The 21,236-nt window shown below is 53.6% G+C and overlaps 7 protein-coding genes across 7 annotated transcripts; 5 read left to right on the top strand and 2 right to left on the bottom strand.

Moving 5' to 3' along the window:
- Nucleotides 1-123: 123 nt before the first annotated feature.
- A1O7_04216 (uncharacterized protein) lies at nucleotides 124-975 on the top strand (the record flags this gene model as incomplete). The annotated part of the gene is made up of 1 exon (XM_007758229.1): nucleotides 124-975. The coding sequence occupies one exon, from the start codon at nucleotides 124-126 to the stop codon at nucleotides 973-975; it is 852 nt and encodes a 283-aa protein (XP_007756419.1).
- Nucleotides 976-2,144: 1,169 nt separating this feature from the next.
- A1O7_04215 (uncharacterized protein) lies at nucleotides 2,145-2,827 on the bottom strand (the record flags this gene model as incomplete). Its single annotated transcript, XM_007758228.1, has 2 exons — nucleotides 2,145-2,613; nucleotides 2,733-2,827. 2 exons carry the CDS (start codon nucleotides 2,825-2,827, stop codon nucleotides 2,145-2,147), a joined length of 564 nt encoding a protein of 187 aa, XP_007756418.1.
- A 1,234-nt stretch (nucleotides 2,828-4,061) lies between these two features.
- On the top strand, nucleotides 4,062-5,789 carry A1O7_04214 (uncharacterized protein; the record flags this gene model as incomplete). Its single annotated transcript, XM_007758227.1, has 1 exon — nucleotides 4,062-5,789. One exon carries the CDS (start codon nucleotides 4,062-4,064, stop codon nucleotides 5,787-5,789), a length of 1,728 nt encoding a protein of 575 aa, XP_007756417.1.
- A 2,575-nt stretch (nucleotides 5,790-8,364) lies between these two features.
- A1O7_04212 (allantoinase) lies at nucleotides 8,365-10,032 on the top strand (the record flags this gene model as incomplete). Its single annotated transcript, XM_007758226.1, has 1 exon — nucleotides 8,365-10,032. One exon carries the CDS (start codon nucleotides 8,365-8,367, stop codon nucleotides 10,030-10,032), a length of 1,668 nt encoding a protein of 555 aa, XP_007756416.1.
- Nucleotides 10,033-10,080: 48 nt separating this feature from the next.
- Nucleotides 10,081-10,860, bottom strand: A1O7_04211 (uncharacterized protein; the record flags this gene model as incomplete). Its single annotated transcript, XM_007758225.1, has 1 exon — nucleotides 10,081-10,860. One exon carries the CDS (start codon nucleotides 10,858-10,860, stop codon nucleotides 10,081-10,083), a length of 780 nt encoding a protein of 259 aa, XP_007756415.1.
- Nucleotides 10,861-11,212: 352 nt separating this feature from the next.
- A1O7_04210 (uncharacterized protein) lies at nucleotides 11,213-15,574 on the top strand (the record flags this gene model as incomplete). The annotated part of the gene is made up of 1 exon (XM_007758224.1): nucleotides 11,213-15,574. The coding sequence occupies one exon, from the start codon at nucleotides 11,213-11,215 to the stop codon at nucleotides 15,572-15,574; it is 4,362 nt and encodes a 1,453-aa protein (XP_007756414.1).
- Nucleotides 15,575-16,497: 923 nt separating this feature from the next.
- A1O7_04209 (uncharacterized protein) lies at nucleotides 16,498-21,033 on the top strand (the record flags this gene model as incomplete). The annotated part of the gene is made up of 2 exons (XM_007758223.1): nucleotides 16,498-16,643; nucleotides 16,692-21,033. 2 exons carry the CDS (start codon nucleotides 16,498-16,500, stop codon nucleotides 21,031-21,033), a joined length of 4,488 nt encoding a protein of 1,495 aa, XP_007756413.1.
- Nucleotides 21,034-21,236: the final 203 nt, after the last annotated feature.

The following is a 21,236-nucleotide window of genomic DNA, read 5'->3' as shown; positions in this document are numbered from 1 at the left end:
GCAGGCGTCAACTTCGCGACCTCTCCAACCGTGCAGCCCCTCCCGGTTCAAACAGGGGCGTATAATTACCAGAAAGTGGCTTTGTCCAATGCGCCTAATGCGGTCTATGAGATCGAATGCTTCATGAGCGCGGCTTCAGGCACTGCCCCGACTGCCACCAACAACGTTAATTCTCTCGAAGCGTGCATGGACCTTTGCAATCAGGCCGGTGCAACCTGCGCGGTTGCCTACTGGGCATCTTCTCTTTCACAGTGCTCGCTTTACCCCGCGCAGGCCGGCAGTGGCCTGTTGACCCCGAACAGCTTCGTCGGCAACTACGTCCGCACCGCCAGACTCTTGACTTCCACCTCTCCCAGTGTCATCGATGCCACTTATCTCCTCGCTCCGGGTTACGATCTCAATCTTTGCGGAGGGCCGAACGCGAACTATTACGACAGGACATTTGTCGGCGTCTATGGCAGAGGCTCTACCGGTACTGGCGGCCCCTTCATTCAGGGCGGATACCGCAACGATGTTTTCCTGATCACCTGCGCGGGTTACTCGTATTACACGAGCTCCATTTCTGGCTCTCAAGTCACCACGTCCACTGCCGCCACGACCTATGGCTTCGGAGGTGTCATCACAACTGCCGACGACTGCGCTCGTTTGTGCGAGATCCTGAATGCTGCGTCTGGCTACGCAGGAGGTTGCCGATTGTGGGAGTGGTACGGTGCCAACACTTGCAATCTGTACTCCAGTCGCCCTGCTGGCACGAATGCACCTAGTGTCCGAGCTGGCGTCCTCGCCGCCGGCATATCTCGCGCAAGCAGCAGTTTTGAGTTCACCCCAGCTGGCGGCGCCATTCAGAGCTATAGGAAGCGTTCGCTTCCTCCGGGCGTCGGCTCATACCGCCAGCACCCCAGAGATGCTCTCATCGACACTGGTTACCTCACACCCGACGTCATCCTTGAGTATAGCAACTCATCTGCGTGGTGATCACCCGGTGTGGAAATTTTGGTGGGGTTCCAGGCGGATTGGATCAGCACGCCCTTATAGAGTACGACCGTGACACGGCTGTCAGGGTCATCGATCTGGAGCGTCGCAGCTGCCCAGGGGGGTTCAATGGTTCATTGCAAGGAGGAAGAAGCGTGCAGGGGTACATGGCTGAGTTAGCGAAAATGATTTGGTGGTCGATAGACAAGCGTGTCATGTTACGCGAGGCTGGTGTTGGTGTTGGTGTTGGTGTTGATGTTGGTATACTCGTTCGTTCTACATTCAGCATTGGGGCATTCTCGGCTTGCGGAATTTCAGAACCGCCTTCGACCTGCGGCTTGGGGGTTTGAGCCAAGGCAGGCAAGCAGGTGACTTTTCGGCTCCTTCCGAGGTAGACTTTCACGCTGTCTTTCCCGGAAGGCTTGACTTAATATATTTTGTGATTTGACTGCAGGACCGTGACGCTTGCTTACTGGAGGCTCCTTTTCATGCTGAGGATCTACTGCTTCTGCTTCTGCTTCTGCTTCTGCTTCTGCTTCTGCGTCTGCGTCTGCGTCTGCTTCTGCTTCTGCGTCTGCGTCTGCTTCTGCTTCTGCGTCTGCGTCTGCTTCTGCTTCTGCGTCTGCTTCTGCTTCTGCTTCTGCTTCTGCTTCTGCTTCGCCTACACCAGACGCCACCAATAGGTCATCTATGCTTCTCGATACCGTTGCGTCAGTTTGAGTCATCCGTTCACGCACACACGTTTTATGCAATACTACTCCGTACAGTCTTTTCAGAAAGTCGGCTACTCTCATTGAAACACGCCATGTGGTCCCCAGCCGCCCCTCTACACAGCCAATATAAGAATGCACAATGGACTGAAGTTATTCTTGAATCGCCTGGCCGGGGACATGGTGCAAACACCGCGCGTGAGCAACTCTTTGATGAGCAAAGACTGGAATGCCGCCGCTGATACGGAGTGCTTTGCAATCCTGTAAGTTGGCGCTAAGTTTCCATTTGACGGATTCATGGATCGACTGAGTACATACATCATGTCCATGGGGCTATCCATATCGATGCCGATGCACACGTCTCCGCACCTTGTTTCTGTCCGTCCGTCCGTTTGTTTACCAACACTCGGGTTTCACGTCCACGTGTATCCCCTTTCCTTCAGTAAGGATCACAGCCTGTCGCTACAGTGACGGCGGTTGCGCCATCCCGGGCGTTGCCTCATAACTGATCCGCCCAGCCGGGAGGAAGAACAAAGCCACGAGCTCGCCACCCCTTACCTCTGGATAATGGTGCGTCCCAGGCCCGGGGCTCGTCCACCCGGCGCCCTGCCACCCTTGCATCCCCTTCAACTGGGCCTTGCTGCCCTCGTCGAGCAAGATCACGCAATTGATCTCGCCGTACGGGTGGGCGTGGTACTGGCCGCGGTATTCGTCCTCGGACGACATGTACACGGTGGTGATGGAAATGAAGTTGCTCTCGGGCGTGGGTGGCGCGATGCGACCGCGCCGGTACCGCGGACCGTCGAGTTCCGTTTGGGCCACCCAGCCTTCTTTCAGGCCGGCGAGGATGTACGCGCGGAAGGCGTCGTAGTAGGGCGTGCCGGGACCGTGGGTGGCGTTGAGGCGGGCTTCGAGCTCGTGGCCGGGCGTTCTGCTCGGGTTGTTAACGGTACTTCAAAGTCAAGCGAATGTCGATAATGGATGGGGAGGTTTCATGATCGGGCGGTTTCGATAGATGCAGGGGGCAGAAAAGCACAGCTGATCACTCACAGGTTCTTGACCTCGTTGAAGAATTCGTGACATTTTGCCACGAAGGCCTGCGCGGTCGGGTATTTCCCCAGATCGAGGACTGGGGCGTTGGCCATGGTTGCGGGCTTGGAGCTCAAGACTTGACGCTCGTGGAGTCTCAAACGATGAGGCGGTAAATTACGGGATGGGATGAGGTGTGATGATACTCTGAATTGATGTTCACCCCGCTCCGCTCGAGGGTCTGGAATGACAAGATGAAGTGAGATGTGGTGCGGCGGGATTTTGATATCGGTATTCAGCGGAGTGTACAGGGTACGCGTCTTTCACTTTCGAACAAGCTGATATCGCTCTGCTTCCTTCGCTTCCTTTTATCCTTCAAACTCGTGCACAGGCCACGCCAGGGCCCCCACTGTGTGAAGGTCTGTGCCTTGGCTGTCGTGCTAGGACGCCTTCAGACCTGCCGATTGCAAATCACTTTCCGGGTCGTACATGACCTCTGTTTGTTCGGTGGCACGTTGTCAATATGTAACCATTAATTATTCGTACTGCACCCCGCAGATTCAAACCATGGTTTGGTCAGAAGACGGCGCGCTCGGGTCGGAATAGCCTTCGGTAGGACATTCCCCCATGTACCGTTGATGCAGCGAAGAAGCCGAATCGCTCTGCCGGCCATAAAGATAGTCACGTCTGCTTACATACGCTCTAATCCGACTGCCAATGTGGAGTGCGGAGAGCAGCCGAAACTGAACCTGGGGTTTGATAAGGCGCACATGGCGCCTCCTCGTACTGTGCATGGCTCCATCTGTGCGAGCTTGAAGCCTTCATTTGCAGGGCGTGACACGGCGCCGGCGCCAATAAGTCAGGCATCAGCAGCACTTACGCACGGAGCGGTTGTACGAGTCGATCGCGTTACTCGACCGCCGGTGCTGGGTTGAACGCCACGCAGCACATATTGGACGAGGAGCGGACCTCGACCGCTTCATCTGGTCGTTTATAAATTATCTCACTTATACCCACACTGGAGGAAAAGGCGCCAAAGAGTAGATGTAGGCGCCTCGGGCGCAGACCTATCTTGCCGGTTGTTGCGCATTGTAAAAGCAGAAGATTCAAAAGATCAAGGGTCAAGGCTTCGAGACCATCCGGCGCGGCTCCCTGAACCAGATGTTATGATAAGATTCATCTGCTCGCGCCCACCATTGTCATCATCATGGAGAGCTTTGATCTGGTCATCGTAGGAGCAGGTAAGCGGCCCTTGTGTGACGAAGCAGAATGGATAAGATGGGAAGGATCAAATCCTCGAGGTCTGTTTCGGGACAATCTAATGCGCTCGCAGGTTGGCATGGCCTCGCCATGGCTAAGACGTACCACGAAGTTTGTCCCTATCATACCATGCTCGTCCTCGACACTGCGCAATCCATCGGCGGGACCTGGGCAGAGGAACGTCTGTACCCGGGACTCAAGACCAACAATATCATCGGTTCGTATGAATTCGGCGACTTCCCGATGACGCCGGAACATTTCGCTGTCCAGCCTGGGCAGCATATCCCTGGCGCCGTTGTGCATGAGTACTTGTGTCGATTTGCCAAAGAGTTTGACCTCACGTCGCGAATAAGGTTACGGACGAAGGTCGAGTCGGCTGAGATGAGAGAAGGTGGCGACTGGTTGCTTCGAGTGCGCAAGATGGGTGTTGGGAGCCATAAAATATCGACATTGCGCGCGAGAAGGCTCGTTGTCGCCACCGGGTTGACTTCCGAGCCGCATATACCTGACTATGAGGGCAGGGAGAGCTTCAAAGGCAAATTCCTCCATTCGCGCCAGCTGAGAGACCAGGCCAATGATATACGACTGTCGAAGGAGGTCGTAGTGGTCGGAGCAAATAAATCTGCATGGGACACTTGCTACACTGCAGCAATGGCAGGAGCACATGTCAGTATGGTCATCCGACCAGGCGGCGGCGGGCCCTCTTGGGTGTGGCCGGTCCTGCTACCTTTCGGGCTCTCTTTGCAGAAAATGGCGACGACAAGGTTCTTCACGTTGTTTGAGCCTTGCATCTGGGATGAGGGTAGCGGTGGCTTCCCTTGGGTTCGAAGGTTGTTGCACCGAACATGGCTTGGCCGGCAGTTGGTGAAGTGGTTTTGGAGAACGCTCGCCATTCCCGTGCTGTCAGCAAATGGCTATTCCACGCATCCTGAATTGGCGAAATTGAAACCCTGGAGCTCAACGTTCTGGATGGGTAACTCACTTGGCGTCCACAACTACGAGACAAATTGGTTCGAATTGGTGAAACAAGAGAAGATCAACGTTCATATTGGCGATGTGACGTTCTTGTCGGGCAGAAAGGTGTTCCTTTCGAACGGTGCCGTCCTTCTTGCCGATACATTTGTCTCCTGCACGGGTTGGAAGATGACGCCGCCGATTGAGTTCTTGCCAGAATGCATCATCGCGGAATTGGGTATGCCGGGATTAGGTGCCCCAGAGGGCAGTTTTCTCCTACAGCAGGCGATGGAGGAGATCTTGAAAGCTGTCCCCGAACTACGATCAAGTCCAGGTAGAACGCTGCCAAAGAGCTCGGTCCCAATCGTTTCGACAAGGGACAGCAAAACTTCCACCCCGTTCAGGCTGTACCGCTTCATGGTGCCTCCAGCACCGAGAATGCTAGCGTTGCGAAATATAGCATTCATTGGCTCACATTTAGCACTCAATGCTATCACGGTGGCACAAGCGCAGGCACTGTGGATAACAGCGTTCTTCGAGGACGGTATCCCTCACCTGGAGCGTTCGAGCTTTGACATCAAGGAGATCCAGTACCAGACGATTTTTCAGAGTGAATATTGTCGACTGCGACATCCCCCTACCGGCGGTGGGGCGGGGGAGAGATGTCCGGACTTGGTCTTTGACGGACTGCTATACACTGATCTGCTATTGCGAGATGTCGGATTAAATAACTTTAGGAAGCGTCGCTGGTGGCAGGAACTGTTCCACCGTTATTTTCCGAAAGATTATGCTGGAATGACCACCGATTTAGTGAGTCGGCTGCGGAGCGCCCATCGTGTCCAACATGGTGGCTACACGTCGTAGCAAAGGACATGTAGAACTTTGATCAGCTCAAGCAGGAAATCTCTTGGTTTTGAGTTGAGCATGTGCCTTGACCGCCGCAGTCACTATGTTCTTGACGCCTGAAGCGAGACCAGGTGCATCTTGTTGGTGACTTCCATCGCCGAATTGAGCGATATCTTGCTGTCCATGCTTTCGCCTCGGGATCGGGTTGCGCGTACATTGTAAGTACTTAGCGAGGTTCCGATTGGATGTTGCTGGGCTGGGCATGGTTTCTATGCATTGATCGAAATGGAACTCTCCTTCCCGGGATACATGTTCGCCGAGCCGTATTACAATTTGTGGTCGGCATTGATGAACAAATCTATTTTTGCTTGTCTCAGAATGTGGACCTTTGAGGTCTGGAAAAGAGCGCACCATGACATCGCACAAAAGCTCGGGTCAAATTTAAAACGCTTGGTATACTTTCAAAAAGCAAATTCTCGTTTCGCAATCGACCATAGGATATGGAAAACAGGGCTTCCCGTTCGCTCAGCCGTACTTAAGCCATATGCCGGTCAGTTAGTACTAAGGTGGGTGACCACTTGGGAATCCTGGCTGTTGATTGTTTTTGCTCTTATTCCTCTTTAGCTTGAATGGAGTTTGGAGACGAAGAGTATCTGCAGGTGTCGGAATCCATTACTGCTAGTGCTGCGACAAAATTGGTGATAGAAGGCGTTCTGTGCCGCTGTGGTCTTTTTTGACTAGGTAGCTTGCATGGCCATTGCAGCCGTTGACATTAGCGTACCGAGAGTGCTGGGACTGCAGGGAGACTTGGGAGAAGTACCGACAGTCACTCACAGCAGCTGGTCCAGGCTCTCCGGTCGAGATCCGCTAAACCGCTGGTCATAAAGAAACCACCATACATGCTCTACAAGTAAAAAGCTACGATTGAACCTCATCATATTCCTGACCCACCGGAAGTGTATGCAGGCGTTTCCCTCAAAAGATCAGACAGGGTAGCAGATGACCAGCTTCTTTTGGAGTGCCTGTGAGTAAGCAACAGTCATGATAAGCGTGTGACGGTAACGATGGCTGGAGTGGACACTGATGAATGTTCTGTGCCAGCAAGCCTCGGTGGAGATCACTACAAGCAACTGCCCGATTGGTAGTTGCCACTGACAGCGCATATTAACGGAGGCGAAAGGGGTTTCATGCGTGTGCATGCTGCTCAGGACAGGTACAGCAATGTGAGAAAGCATATGTGAATGATGATGACTTGTTTGTACTCGAAGCAAACGCGAAAACAGGCAATACGAACTGCAATGGGAACCTTCTCCGCCCAGCAAGGGCGCACGTGACAGGTGCCTGTTTTGCTTGGCCTCGTGATCGTCATTTTCTGCTCTTCTCCTCACTTTGAACTGATGACACTTTCGAATGCCTGCCTTTCCAAGTCGCTGGTGAGAGATATGCATCGTTTTCGTGGTCTCAGATCAAGGTATTCGAAAGAGCCATGGTGATGTGAAAATCGTCACCTCGTTCCGGCGGACTCCGACCGCAAAGCTTACCGGCCGTCAGAGCAGCGGCCACAACTGCATGCGCTCATCCAATTTCCCTCGCGTACCTTTGCTCGACGCGATTCCACAAGCCGCAAAGACATTTACCGGTCTCATCATTGAACTGAGCCGGAGGAGTCGAGACCGATCAGTCCGGGCAGCAGCGGGCGCAGGCAAAAACCGCGGAGTTCTTCCAAGCGACCGGTAAATGGTGGCTGCGGCTGCGAGAAAGGTTGACTCTGACATGATGCGGTTGCAGCGCAAAAATTGTGCAAGAGAGGATTTTCAAATCACAACCGGTGCCAGTCAGGAGTTTTGATCGAGTAAAAAGGGGGTTTTATCGAGTAATGGCGGTACATTGCAGAGGTCGCCGACGGCCGAAAACGGGCTAGCAGATCCGAGTTCCTTATCAAGGGTCCGATACCCCCAGCCACAAAACGGTTAAGCGTGGCCGGGCGCAGGCACATGCGCCATGGACCATTGCCCCCATGGGCCTCCCTCTGCTCCCCAACGATAACGGATGCACGTCAGCGCAACGCTTTCCCGTCTTCCTTTCCCACCAAAACCCTCTTCGGCCGCCTCTGCTTTCCTTACTCTCTTATCGCTACTCGATAAGATCGAGTAAGAGATATCTGCCCCATATATTCCACAGCGCGTCGTCTGGTCTCCCTCACCAATCGCGACTGGTGAGCATACCTGATCTGTCGGACTCCTCCGCATGTATCGCTCCACCGTCCGGCATGGGACCTGCCTGGGGTTCCCGATCATATCAATCCTCCCACGTCGTGGCTGTGGATGATACGGCTCGAAGCAAGAATGGGCCATGCAGTGGTAGTATATCCTTTCTTTGGTGGCGTCTTTGTTCCATCCCGCTTCAAGACTCGCCCGAATCAACAAGTGCTGAGACACGCATTTGACCTGCATATCGCTTATCATACTGTTGATAAGAAGGATATCTCCCGATTTCACATGCTCAGCGCTCTCACCTTTCCTGGTTGTGTTTTGCGATTCTCTCTATACATCGAGCCCAGCAAGCGCCAGCGCCTCTTCTACTTACCGCAACAATGACTAGCTTTCCCAGGTCCTGGTCCTTCCACAACTATCCAACGCCTCCGAGATCCCCACCGAATGGCTTATCTGAAGATGGGTACTTCGAGTCGTCAATAACCGTCATAGCCTCTTCTCGAGCTATCAGGTCAGGTCGGCTTTCCCCCGCCACATTGATCATATCCAACGCCACGGGCAAGATCATTGCGACATATGATTCGATCGTTCCTGCGTCCGACTTCCCTCCCCATACCCCATATACAGATTATTCTCCACATATACTGCTCCCCGGATTGGTCGACGCCCACGTGCATCTGAATGAGCCTGGGAGGACAGAATGGGAAGGCTTCTACACGGGGACCCAAGCAGCGGCTTTTGGCGGCGTCACGACGGTGGTGGACATGCCGTTGAATGCGATTCCTCCTACAACCACGGTAGCCAACTTACAGGAGAAGATCAAGGCGGCGCAAGGACAATGCTGGGTCGACGTGGGCTTCTATGGAGGCATTATTCCCGGTAACGAGGCCGAGCTTAAGGCACTCGTGAGGGAAGGTGTCAGAGGGTTCAAGGGATTCCTCATTGATAGTGGTGTGGAGGAGTTCCCCGCGGTCTCGTCGACAGATATCCAGAAGGTCTTTGCCGAACTGGCCGACGAGCCAACCACGGTCATGTTCCATGCCGAAATGATTCCGCCTATTGCAGACTCGGTGGGAGACGACGTCCAGGTTTCGTTACCCCCAATGCAGCCTCACGGGCCTTTAAACGCCTACAGCACATTCCTGGAGTCGCGGCCACCCTCGTTCGAAACTTACGCTATCGAGGAGATTTTGTCCTTAGCACACCTAGCTCCTAACCTTGCTTTGCACATCGTGCACTTGTCGGCAATGGAAGCCATACCACTGCTGAGGAAAGCACGAGCTCAAGGCATCAATATCACGGCGGAGACCTGCCCCCATTACTTATCCTTGGCAGCCGAGCAAGTAGCGCTCGGCGACACGCGGCATAAGTGCTGCCCGCCTATCCGAAGCCAGTCAAACCAGGATAGACTCTGGGAAGAGTTAAGACAGTTTGCCGAAGAAGGCGTCATCAAGACGGTGGTGTCAGATCACTCTCCTTGCACGCCGGACCTCAAGATTCTCCCTTCGCATATACCCGGGCATATTAGTCAACCCAAGGATACGGCGAAGTCGCTACAATTAGAAGCCGACCGAGGCGACTTCTTCTCCGCGTGGGGCGGCATCTCATCCGTCGGTATGGGTCTACCCATCTTGTGGACCGAAATGTCTCGCCGCGGGTTGGCGGATACGGATTCAGCCATCACTGACGTCGTGAAATGGTGCTGCACCAATACAGCCGTGCAAGTCGGTCTCGAGAAACAGAAAGGAGACCTGGCTGTGGGATTCGACGCCGATATCTGTGTCTTTGACGACACGAAGGAATGGGTCGTTCAACCTTCAACTATGCTCTTCCGGAACAAGTGTTCCCCGTACCAGGGAAAGACAATGAAGGGGCAGGTCAAAGAGACGTGGCTGCGAGGACGACAGGTATTTGTGCGAGACGGGAAGAACGGCGGATTTGTCGGGAAAGAGTGTCAGGGAATGTTGCTATTGGAACCGAGGTTGAAAGAGTTGAAGAAGGTCAAGAGTTGGTTCCAACGTTGGGTATATGATTTTGAGAAAGCGTGAGGTCGACCCTGAGGCATGGAACCATATTAGATTGATACATATCCCATTTCAATTGAGACCGTTCCGTTGTGCATTTTTCTGTTCTTTCTCCCACTTTTCTCGCACTCGCCTTCGCATCCCACCATTGATGCCTCTTCCCCAGATCTCTTCCTTCTCCATCATCGTGGCCGCGTCGATGGAGACGGCTCGACCATGCGCATCCGTTAATTTCTGTTCTCCTGTATATTCCCCAATCACGGTTTTTCGCTCTGTTTTGCTCCTCTCCTTCTGTTTGCTCACCGCTACCTTCCTCAGATAGGCCATGTACACAACCACTTCAGCCACACCTACCACAATCCCTGTCCCCAAGGAGAGCAGAACGCGCACCCCATCATTCGACCACCACCTCGTCAGGTGAAATACTGCCAAGGCGCAAAGGACGATGCTGAGCAAGATATTGAGCACCAGCGAGGGATTTATATCGTCTTTCTCATCGTCGGAGGGCAATCCTACAGTTTCTCGCTTCGACACTAGGCCGGCATATTCGCGCTGTTCCTGTTCCTTACGCAGACGATCCATGAGAGCGATGTATTCTGCTGAGGGTTGGGGTTTTGGTGGTGCGGGAGGGATATAGACATGAGTTCCACGGAGGAGGGTGTCCAGCGTGGAGCTTCTTTGGACTTGAGGTCTGGGCAGCCGGCGGGAGAGCGCGATGAGTGTTTTGTGTTCAATCGGTTGCTCACAGGTGGTGGGGAGCGTCGTTTCGTCGTTCGTTAGAGCCGAGATATCAGTAGACGAGAGGGAAGAGATGGCCGAGAGAATATGCGGGGTGGTTTGAAGGAGGACCATCTTAGCGAAACTGCTTATACAGATCAGGTCTGTACAGCCCGATGCGAAGCAGATACTGGGGTTTCAAGAAGGTGATCGGAAATGGCCGCAGCCTTGCCCGCATGTATCAGGTGTCAGGCTGCAGATCGCGAGCGACGCCCCCACTTTAGAAGTCGCGCTAAAATTTTGGCGAACGATTAGTGGGGAAGTTTGGGTCGAGCCTCACCTCCACTTCACTTTCCTATCGATTGGACCAGTTGACCTTGCGCGATCTTCAATGCGCAGCCCATGTTTGCTCGCGTTTCAGCCGCGAACTTCGCGGAAGTCGCTGCTATACATGACATGAAACCACCACCGTAATTCTAATTCTAGCATGGGCAACGCTCAGAGCCAAGAAGGCGATTCTGCCGATCTTGCGACACAAGCTGGTACAGAGGACCGTGAGTACGCTCTCTCAGTTGCGGAGGATCGCGAAGTAATTGAGCTGACCGTGCCTCTAGTGGAATTTGACCTCTCCAAGATATCGGACGACCGCGATGCTTCTGAACAACCCACAACTTCCCATGTCGAACCCGATCGCGGAGTCTCCGATGCATCACCGAACGAGGTACGCCGCACTGATTCACCCAAGCCGCAGAAACGGGCGCGACGCAAAAAGCAGACCGCAGACAAGCAAGCAGGCCGCAAAAGAAGCGAGCGGAAAGCGAGGAGATCGCCCAATAACACGAGCAATGAAGCCGCAAGCGATGTACTGGTTCGCGAGTCGCAACCCGCTCCAGAGTCCTTAGATCCCACCGAGGAAGATCGGCCACTCAAGGAGACAGAACCTGAGACATACCACATCTACGCTACTTCCGACGAGAGCGATGTGGAGGATGGTGATCATCGAATGACAGGGCGTGTAATAAATGGCTTTAAAGCGGTCAACGGCCTCGGTCATCACGACCTCCCCGAAGTCCAAGATGGAAGTGCTGATGACAGCGGCAGCGACCAAGAGGATGCGGCTCAGGCGTCAGCACAGACATCAGACCCTGACTCGGCGGTCGAGGCTCTTAATCTGCTGGCATCGGTGGCAGTAACTGAGCCTTTAGCTACAGGACCTCCAACTGAAGGCACCACGAAGCTTCCCCCACCAAGCCAGACTAGCGAAGGGCGATATCTGTGTCCCTGGTTTGACTCTCAGGGTTGCACCCAGACCTTCGCGCAAAAGCAGGGAGCCATCAGACATGCGAAACTCCCGCACGCAACCACAACGGTAGAAACATTTGCCCAGGCGCCCACTACTCAGACAACTACTGCTGCTCAGACTCAGGCTACCCAGAGCACGGATCCTTCGCAAAACGCAGAGGTCCCTCCGCCAAAGGTCACCAGCGAAGGCCGGTATACGTGTCCCTGGGTAGACGTGTACGAGTGTGACCTGACTTTCGCCCAGCGGAAAGGGGCCATGAGGCATGCAAATATTCACACGAAAAGGTTCACCTGCGCCGTCTGCAACAAGGCGATGAGCCGCCAGGATTCGTTGCTCACACATATGAAGCAGCATAGTGCTCTGGAGATCGCAGCGGCGACGAATGCCGATGGTGAAATGACTCAGAAGGAGGACACACTTGGACAACAGTCTAATGAGTTACCTGAAGAAGTTGACGATGAGGCTGAGGAGCCGCAGCAAGACGTCTCAGACGATGTCTCGGGGGAATTCGCAACGCCGGAAGTGACACCACGCTCTGATGAAGATGCTCAGCGGAGCAGCGTTGAGAGCTTGCCGCAGGATGTCCAGGAAGTTGGCGATACCGTAATGCAAGACGCCGAGATCATCGGAGATGCAGCAAACGAAGTGTCCGACCGACAGTCGACTGAGCCGTCAAGTATCTTCGAGGAAGAAGAGACTAGAGCGAAGCAGACGCCAATCACCATGGGCAAGTTGAAGCGCAAGCGAATCGTGGAAGATGCGCAGGGAGTCAGCCGACAGAGTCCCAAGAGGGCGAAGAGGCGCAAGAAGACATCATGGAGCACGCCACCCACTTCTATTCCATCCATTGAACCGGCCAGACCGGAAACGCCCAAAGGTTCAGCTGTCGAAACAGCGGCCAGAAGCCGGCAAATCACTGATAAGATCGTCCCGCGCCTGCAAAATAGACAGGGCAGCATGGACGACTGGGCGCAAAAGTTTACACCCGGTTCCAACCTCAAACATCCAACTCTTAACCCTACACCTCCTCGTCCAAGGACGCAGCAAACCGAGGTCGTTATTCCGCATACTAGCCACGCTGGTCCTTCTGGATTGAAGCAGAGGCGGACGCGGGCGCCCCCTTCGGACGAGGCAATGGTTGTAGGTGATGAGGACGTCGGAGCTGATTCATTCACCAAATTCAGACACAAGAAGTCTCGGAAAACCATGTACGCGACACCGAAGGGAAAGAAGCGTGCAGAGCCTGACGTGGAGTACTCGACACCAGCAAAAGAGGCCACGGTCAACGAAGGCGAGCGATCCGAGGCTGACGTATCGGACACTGACGGGATGTCGCCTGTCGATATAGCTACATCTGTCGCTAAAAGGACGTTTCCTGGACGAGACCAAGCTCCGACCGGAGATGATCACCAGGACTCGGAATTCGAGGTGACCCGCGCTCCTGAATCGGATAACGAGTCGATACAGACGGCAAGACCAGCCGCACTAGCGAAGAAAGCGAGAAAGAGCACGGGAACCAAGAAAACCGAGCGCCAGAACCCTGCAAATACCGTCGAATGCCTTCGGTGCCATCGTGTTTTCGCGAGCCAGGACCAGCTCCGCAGACACCAGAAGAAACGATCCGCGCACATTGGGCTGGTCAAGTGTCACGACTGCTCTGAAGAGTTCTATGCAACTGCGGCACTCATCCGGCATGAGAAAGATGCTGGCCATGGGAGAGGCAATGGCTTGCAAGGACGGATTGGCGCATTCAGCCAAGATGAGGTCAATAAACTTAACAAATGGAGAGATACGTTCTGCGAGTACCACAATATCAGCCGGACAGAGTTCAACGATATGATGACAGGCACGCTTGAGCGAGGCAAAGGGTCCAGTTGGAGCTGGGCTTTTGTCAAGAGAGCGGAGTTTCTCAAGGAGTACCTCGATGTGCTGCCCGACAGGAACAAGCGGTCCATGCTGCGCTATCGCGAGCGGAATTTCCAGAATGTCGAGGGCATGAAAAACTGGTCAGCGGAAGATGATAAGGAACTCATTCGACTGCAGAAAGAGCTGGGCACGAAGTGGGTGGAGATTGCTCGACGACTTGGCAGGAATGCAGATGCCGTGAGCCAACGCTGGCGCCATAAACTGCAGTACGGTGAAGTCGAGACGGGCGAGTGGTCCAAAGCCGAGAGAGACAAATTTGCCGAGATACTAGGCGAATTCGTCACTGATGCAGATGGGAACGAACTCGAACAAACGCAGATTCCATGGAACAAAGTCAGCGAGAAGATGGGATCGCGGTCTGCACAACAATGCTCGAACCATTACCGCGCTTTACATGCGAAGAAGGAACACGGTAGATGGGTCAGGGTCGACGCGTTAGAGAAGACACCTGGTTCAAGTCGGATCTTGAAGACCAGTAAGATGGCGCTACGGCTGAGTGGGGAGCTGAGGGGCCGAAGGACTCCCAAAAAGGGCCTCTCTGAAGAATTCATCCGAGAAGATGACGATGGAGATGATGAAGCTGAGCCGGCTGAGGAGGATCCCGAAGACGAGCACGCACAGGACGACAGCTCAGATGCGCAAGAAGCCGAATCAGAGGCTGAAGACGAGGAGGAGGAGAATTCACGCTCGGCGTCTGAAGAATATACCTCCCCAGCACCTGTGTCTCGCAAGCGCAATCCACTTCCCACCAAAACTCCCAGCAAACCCATGCGATCCAGCCAGCTCTTCGAGCAGACACAGACAAATACTTCCGCACTGAAGCCGTCTCAGACAAGTAGCAGGAGAAAAAGTGGTCAACCAAGTCAGGATCGACAATCTCCGAACATCCCCATCCAACGCCGACATATTAGCTCGAAACCACCTTTGGAAGAGATCCGCACTTTAGACAACGGACAATTAGATGACGACGTGGAAGATGAGTCTGAGGATGGTGATGAGGACGCCAGAAAGCGGAAGAGCTCTCAGGAGTTAGGTATCGTCACTGACACCGATGTGGACGAAGCCGGAAACGAGAGCGAAGCGGAGGGAGATGAGGAGGTCCCCCAAGAGAGTCTTCCCGAAGACTCTGCTGATGACCTTGAAAATGAAGTGACTCGGACTGAGAGTGATGAAGAAACTCCAGACGAAGACGCCGAGGCAAGCGACGACGAGCAAGCTGTCCCATATGAAAGTGACGGAGAGAGAGTCGCTAAGAGCGACAGCAATGCAGGAGATTTGGTCGACAACGGAGCTGAGGCAGAAGACACTGAGGGGTCCGCGGACACAGACGAAGATGTGCAAGACAGCGACGACAGAGACGCACAAAGCGCAAGCGAGGACGAAAGTGTCCCTGAATCGGAAGAAGAGGATGATTCTCAAGAAGACGTCCCAGCAGCGGAAGCAGAGCCGCCCGCATCAAGCTTCATGGCCAGCATCAACGAGTCTGCCAAACGGGCGAATATCAAAAAGGTGCGCAGCAGCAGCCAGAACCACGGTCAGACCATTCTGGGATCTGCTACCCCGAGAAGGCATAACAGGCGAGACATATGGCAGAGGGAGAGTGATGAGGACAGTGACTGATCCTGATCCTGATCCGACAAGAATGCAAGGCCTCGCATGAGCGTCAAGATGCCGAACAGGTGTCCCGGTGGCGTGTCAGGTATGTCCTTGGTCACGTTGCCACGACCTATATGCTCTCCTCAGGTGGTATGGTACTGTACGTCGATGCGGAACGGACGGAATATCAACGCGTGTAACGGTACAATAGATCTTTATAGAGCCTACCGCGGCCGTCTGACTCGGTGGCACGCAAAAATCGAGATAATCAAGCTCCAGTTTCCCATTCTCAGACGAGTACAACCAGATGATGAGCTTCAGTGGTTGAAACCAGTTAGAATCCGCAGGTAGCTTCTCGTCTCGATGAACAAGTTGGGACAGTGACGTTCCCTCGAAGACCTATAAGTTGCCTGGGGCCGTAGCGGACGTCTCAGGGGGCCAGAGGAGACGGAGAGCGTGGGGATTTTGAGCTTGAGATCGAAACCCCGCGGTGGATGGCGCCTGCGACACCCAGACAGTGGAAGATACTTTCCCAGGAGGCTTACAGTGAGAGGGAGCATCGACAGTCAAAATAAAGCTTGATTCTCAGTTGTCTAGGAATAGAAAGGAAGAGGAGAGGGAATAGGGTATGTAGGTTTGGGGCGCCAGGAATTGAAGTCGAATCTCGTAAAGTTGGAGATGAACAACACGAAACACGAGAAAACACGCCGTTTCACATAAACGTCAAGTTCAGTCCACCTGGCCTCACTTTGCCCTCACTTCGCCCTCACTTCCGTCTGCGCCTGACTCAGTCACAACTTGGTCCCTATATCGTGCCTGGCTGTTCTCCAGAGCACTCTGAGTCAGGCCTCACACCAATTGCAGCTCCCTCGCTTCTGTTTTCAATATGTACGACTAAACTATTGAACTCCGTACAGAGGCGCTCCTTTCCACACAGCCTCGTCACCATGCGAACCTCGAATTTGCCATGGAGATGCGCCCTGCTCCTTCTTGTGCGGTTGTGCTCAGCTGTTACGTCCTCACACATGAATCCTGCGATCAATGTTGACCTACAGGCTTCCTTTTCCGCCGGGCCTTTCTTGGTAGAGTTGCTGTATGCTCCCTTCCCCGACCCCCCGTTCAAGGGCTGACAAGCACGCAGAGAAACAGCAGCACTCGAGAATTCGTCCTCCTATTTTCCCCTGCTCGATCGCATCGCCGACGGCGTCTTTACGGATCTACATACGGAGCAAGAGCTGTACACTAAATTTCTTGATGTATTACAAGATGAGGCTCACATATCCAACCCCGAGTCGCTTTCCTCTTTCAAGTTTGCCCTTGCTCTCCATGCTGCGGCGCCTAGGGTCGAGGCTCATTTCCAATACTACAACAACTCCGTCCAACCCCATTTGATGGCTGCTCAGGATGCCGTTTGTCCTGTCTGGGTCTACCTGGATGGTCAGCAATTCTGCTCACCTGCTCTGGACCGTGCTCAGCAGGGGGTGACAATGCCAGATGCTGACGACCATCTCCCGTTCGATCGAGTTCTTGGTACATCGTCTGAGGGTCCTGCCTCGATCCTATACGCAGACATCACTCATCCGTTGTTTGGTCAATTTCATGGCGTCGTGAGCCAGACCGCAAGGCAGGGGAAATCAACATACAGGGTCCGCTACAGACCGTCGAGTCTTGAGTCACCGAACCCGGTATACGTTTCCGGGTACGGCGTCGAGTTAGTACTGAAACGAACCGACTATATCGTTATTGACGACCGTGACGCTCAGAAGCCGGAAGCTGTTGCCTCGAATCAGCTGTCGTTGGAAGACGCCAAGGACGACAACCTCAAAGACCTCAAACCATTGACTACTTCCGAGGTGATAAACCTTGGTCTGAACGCTGCCCACTTCATCGCGGCAAGCTCAGATCCCCTTGAGACCCTGCTGCAAGTGACGTCGGATTTTCCCAAGTATTCATCCCTCCTTGCTTCAGCCGATGCCAGCAAAGAATTCATCCTAGAACATCGCGGGAATCGAGAGCGGTTCTTGCCTTCAGGCTACAACGTGTTTTGGATCAACGGCGTACAGATTGAGCCCCGCCAGATCAATGCCTACTCCCTGCTCGACCACTTGAGAAGGGAAAGGCGCATTATTGGCGAGCTCAAAGACCTCGGATTGACCTCCTCGGAAGCTATAAGTCTCCTCTCCAGCGAAGTGATTGCTGAGGCACAGACCAACGAACTGCCGCAGCGGTTTGACTGGCGCGATGACTCCGAGTCTAACGAGGTCTTGATGTGGCTGAATGATCTTGAGCAAGATAAGCGCTATAATGCATGGTCCAAATCTCTACGCACTTTATTCCAGAGAACGTATCCGGGCCAACTGCCCCAGATAGCCCGCGATATCCACAACCTCGTCGTGCCCATTGACATGGGTAATATTAAGGACATTGAGCTGGTTGCCACATCACTGCAAAATTTGGTGAGACGGTCAGTGCCAATGAGAATTGCTCTTATACCCACCGGTACAGGTGAGACAGCGAACACCTATGCCAAAGTTGCTTACCACATCTTGGACACATATGGCTTGACAGCCCTCATGAATTTCTTCTCTGACGTCGTCGCCTCCAAGAAACTGGTCTCGAACCCGGAGAAAAGTTTTGACAACGCGATTAGAGGTCGTGCCGTCCGACAAGGGAAACACTCGCAACCCTACCAGGCTGTCCTGGACGATGAAAGTCTTAGTCTACAACTGCAGGCGAGAGATGACTACCTCAAGCGCTTGGCCTTGGACGGTCCGGACCCGCCATTCCTGGTCAATGGAGTCGTCCTTCCGCGTATGGACAATTGGTTCGAGCTTATGAGTGCCCGACTGTACTCGGATGTCCAAATCCTACAACAAGCGGTCCTGCAAGAAGCCATTTTCGAAGAATCCTGGATACCCGAGTTCTTTCTCTTTCAGGCTGTCAAGAGCCGCAATGAGTTGGTGTTTCCCAATGATCCAAAGGATGTCAATATCGTCGATGTTGGCCTGCTAATGACCCAATTCGCCGATGTGTTTGCTCGGCTGCCTAGAATCGTTGGCTCTGAGGCGACGTTATTGAGTGACCGAGCTCACCTCTTCGTTATTGCCAACATCGACTCCGAACGCGGCCGAGGCTTGATTTCGGAGGCACTGTTGTTTTCTCAACGTTACCCGGAAATAGAGATTCTGCTACTACACAATCCGAGCGGTGAAACGCAGAACTCCAACTATGCCAATGCCTTGCACGCACTTGTGCAGAACGGTGCCCGCGACGTGACAGTTGCACAACTTCAGCACCTGCTCAGCGACGACCACACCACGTCGGCAGATGGCTCAAGTGAGTCTTCTGCTGAATTCTGGTCTTCAACAGCAATGCTAGCGCAAGGTCTTGGATTGTCAGGAGGCCAGAATGGATTGTGGCTCAATGGCCGCCTCCTCGGGCCCATTGAACAGCCTTTGAGGAGTGCTGATCTAGAGTCATTGCTCGATGTAGAACGAAGGGAAAGGATGGCTCCGGTCACAACTGCTATCACCGGGCTTGCGTTGGAGGACCGGTTCTCTGACGCCTTGAGTCTTGCCAAAGTGAGCTCGCTTGTCGCTCGATCCCTTAAATCCGATCTCCCAGAAGGTTTGAGGGAGTCTGCACCTCTCATCAGGATGGATCGATTCAAGATCTGGAACGGCACCCACACGTCGATCAACCTCTCCAACTCGCAGGACCCAACCATCCAGATTGTTGCCGTCCTCGACCCAGCTTCCGAAATTGTGCAGCAATGGGTGCCAATCCTGCGAACCCTGTCGCAAGTTAACGGCGTGAGCGTCCGAATCTTTCTCAACCCCAAGGACAGACTGACCGAGCTGCCTGTCAAACGATTCTTTCGCCAGGTGATCAGCGCAGAGCCAAGCTTCAACTCTGATGGCTCACTCGCAAGCCCCAAGGCTTCGTTCAATGGTATCCCCAGAGATACACTTTTCAACCTTGGGATGATAGTCCCACCGTCGTGGTTGGTGGCTCCAAAGAAATCCATCCACGATCTTGACAATATCAAGCTTAGCAGCCTCGTGGAGGGCGACGATATCGATGCCACGTATGAGCTTGAGCACATTCTTATTGAAGGGCACGCGCGTGATGTCACGAACGGCCCACCACCGCGTGGTGTACAGCTGTTACTGGGGACCGAGCAGGAGCCTCATTTCACAGATACTATTGTCATGGCTAATTTGGGATACTTCCAATTCAAAGCCAACCCGGGATACTGGCAGATATCGTTGAAGCCTGGCAGGTCATCAAAGATCTTTAACATTGAGAGTGTTGGACCCTATGGCTACTCCGCCAAACCGGGTGACGAGACGACTGCAGTCGCCCTATTATCCTTCCAGGGTTTGACCTTGTTTCCTCGTCTGTCTCGCAAGCCTGGCATGGAAGAGGAAGATGTGCTGGAAGCCTCTGCATTCGGTGGAGCCATGGACTACCTCAGCAAAGGCGCATCATTTGCCTCCTCGGCACTTTCCTCGTTGGGCTTCAAAAAAACCTCGACCAATGCTGACATCAACATATTCTCCGTGGCCTCTGGACATCTATACGAGCGGATGCTCAACATCATGATGGTGTCTGTAATGAAGCACACCAAGCACAGCGTGAAGTTCTGGTTCATCGAGCAGTTCCTGTCGCCGTCATTCAAGACCACGCTCCCGTGTCTGGCCGAGCATTACGGCTTCGAGTACGAGATGGTCACATACAAATGGCCGTATTGGCTACGAGGACAGAGGGAAAAACAGCGGGAGATCTGGGGCTATAAGATTTTGTTTCTTGACGTGCTCTTCCCGCTCGACCTGGACAAAGTCATCTTCGTGGATGCTGATCAAATTGTCCGGACCGACATGATGGAGTTGAACAAGGTGGATCTGAAGGGAGCCCCCTACGGATTCACCCCCATGTGCGACTCGCGCACGGAAATGGAAGGCTTCCGCTTCTGGAAGCAAGGATACTGGCAGACATACCTCCGAGGAAAGCCGTACCACATTTCGGCCCTGTACGTCGTCGACTTGAAACGCTTCCGCCAGCTTGCGGCGGGCGATCGACTGAGACAGCAGTATCAAGCCCTTTCCGCCGATCCGGCCAGTCTGTCCAACCTGGACCAAGATCTGCCCAACCACATGCAACATAACCTGCCGATTCACAGCTTGCCCCAAGAGTGGCTATGGTGCGAGACGTGGTGCAGCGACGAATCGCTCGCCAAAGCAAAGACGATTGATCTCTGCAATAATCCCCAGACCAAGGAACCGAAGTTGGACCGAGCGAGACGACAGGTTCCCGAATGGACGCAATACGACGAAGAGATCGCCGCAGTCATTCGAGCTGCAAAGGCAAAGCAGGACACGGAGGGGATCAACACTGTAGCTGGGCACGAAGATTTGAATGAGGCCGATGAGGCGAGCCAGAAGAATCTGGTCAGCGATGAGAGGGTTAGGGACGAGTTATGATGTATTTCACATGCCATGTGCCGTGTCCGTCTGTGCTAGCCAGTAGTCAGACTCTGCGAGGTTTTGAAAGAATAAGAAATCATAGACTGTACAACACAACACAACACAACACAACATCAACACAACACAACATCAACACAACACAACATCAACACAACACAACATCAACACAACACAACATCAACACAACACAACATCAACAC

Source organism: Cladophialophora yegresii, assembly GCF_000585515.1.
Source record: "Cladophialophora yegresii CBS 114405 chromosome Unknown aczIN-supercont1.3, whole genome shotgun sequence".
Classification (NCBI taxonomy): domain Eukaryota; kingdom Fungi; phylum Ascomycota; class Eurotiomycetes; order Chaetothyriales; family Herpotrichiellaceae; genus Cladophialophora; species Cladophialophora yegresii.
The sequence above is the reverse complement of the archived record's forward strand: the minus strand, read 5'-3'. Positions and strand labels throughout refer to the sequence as shown.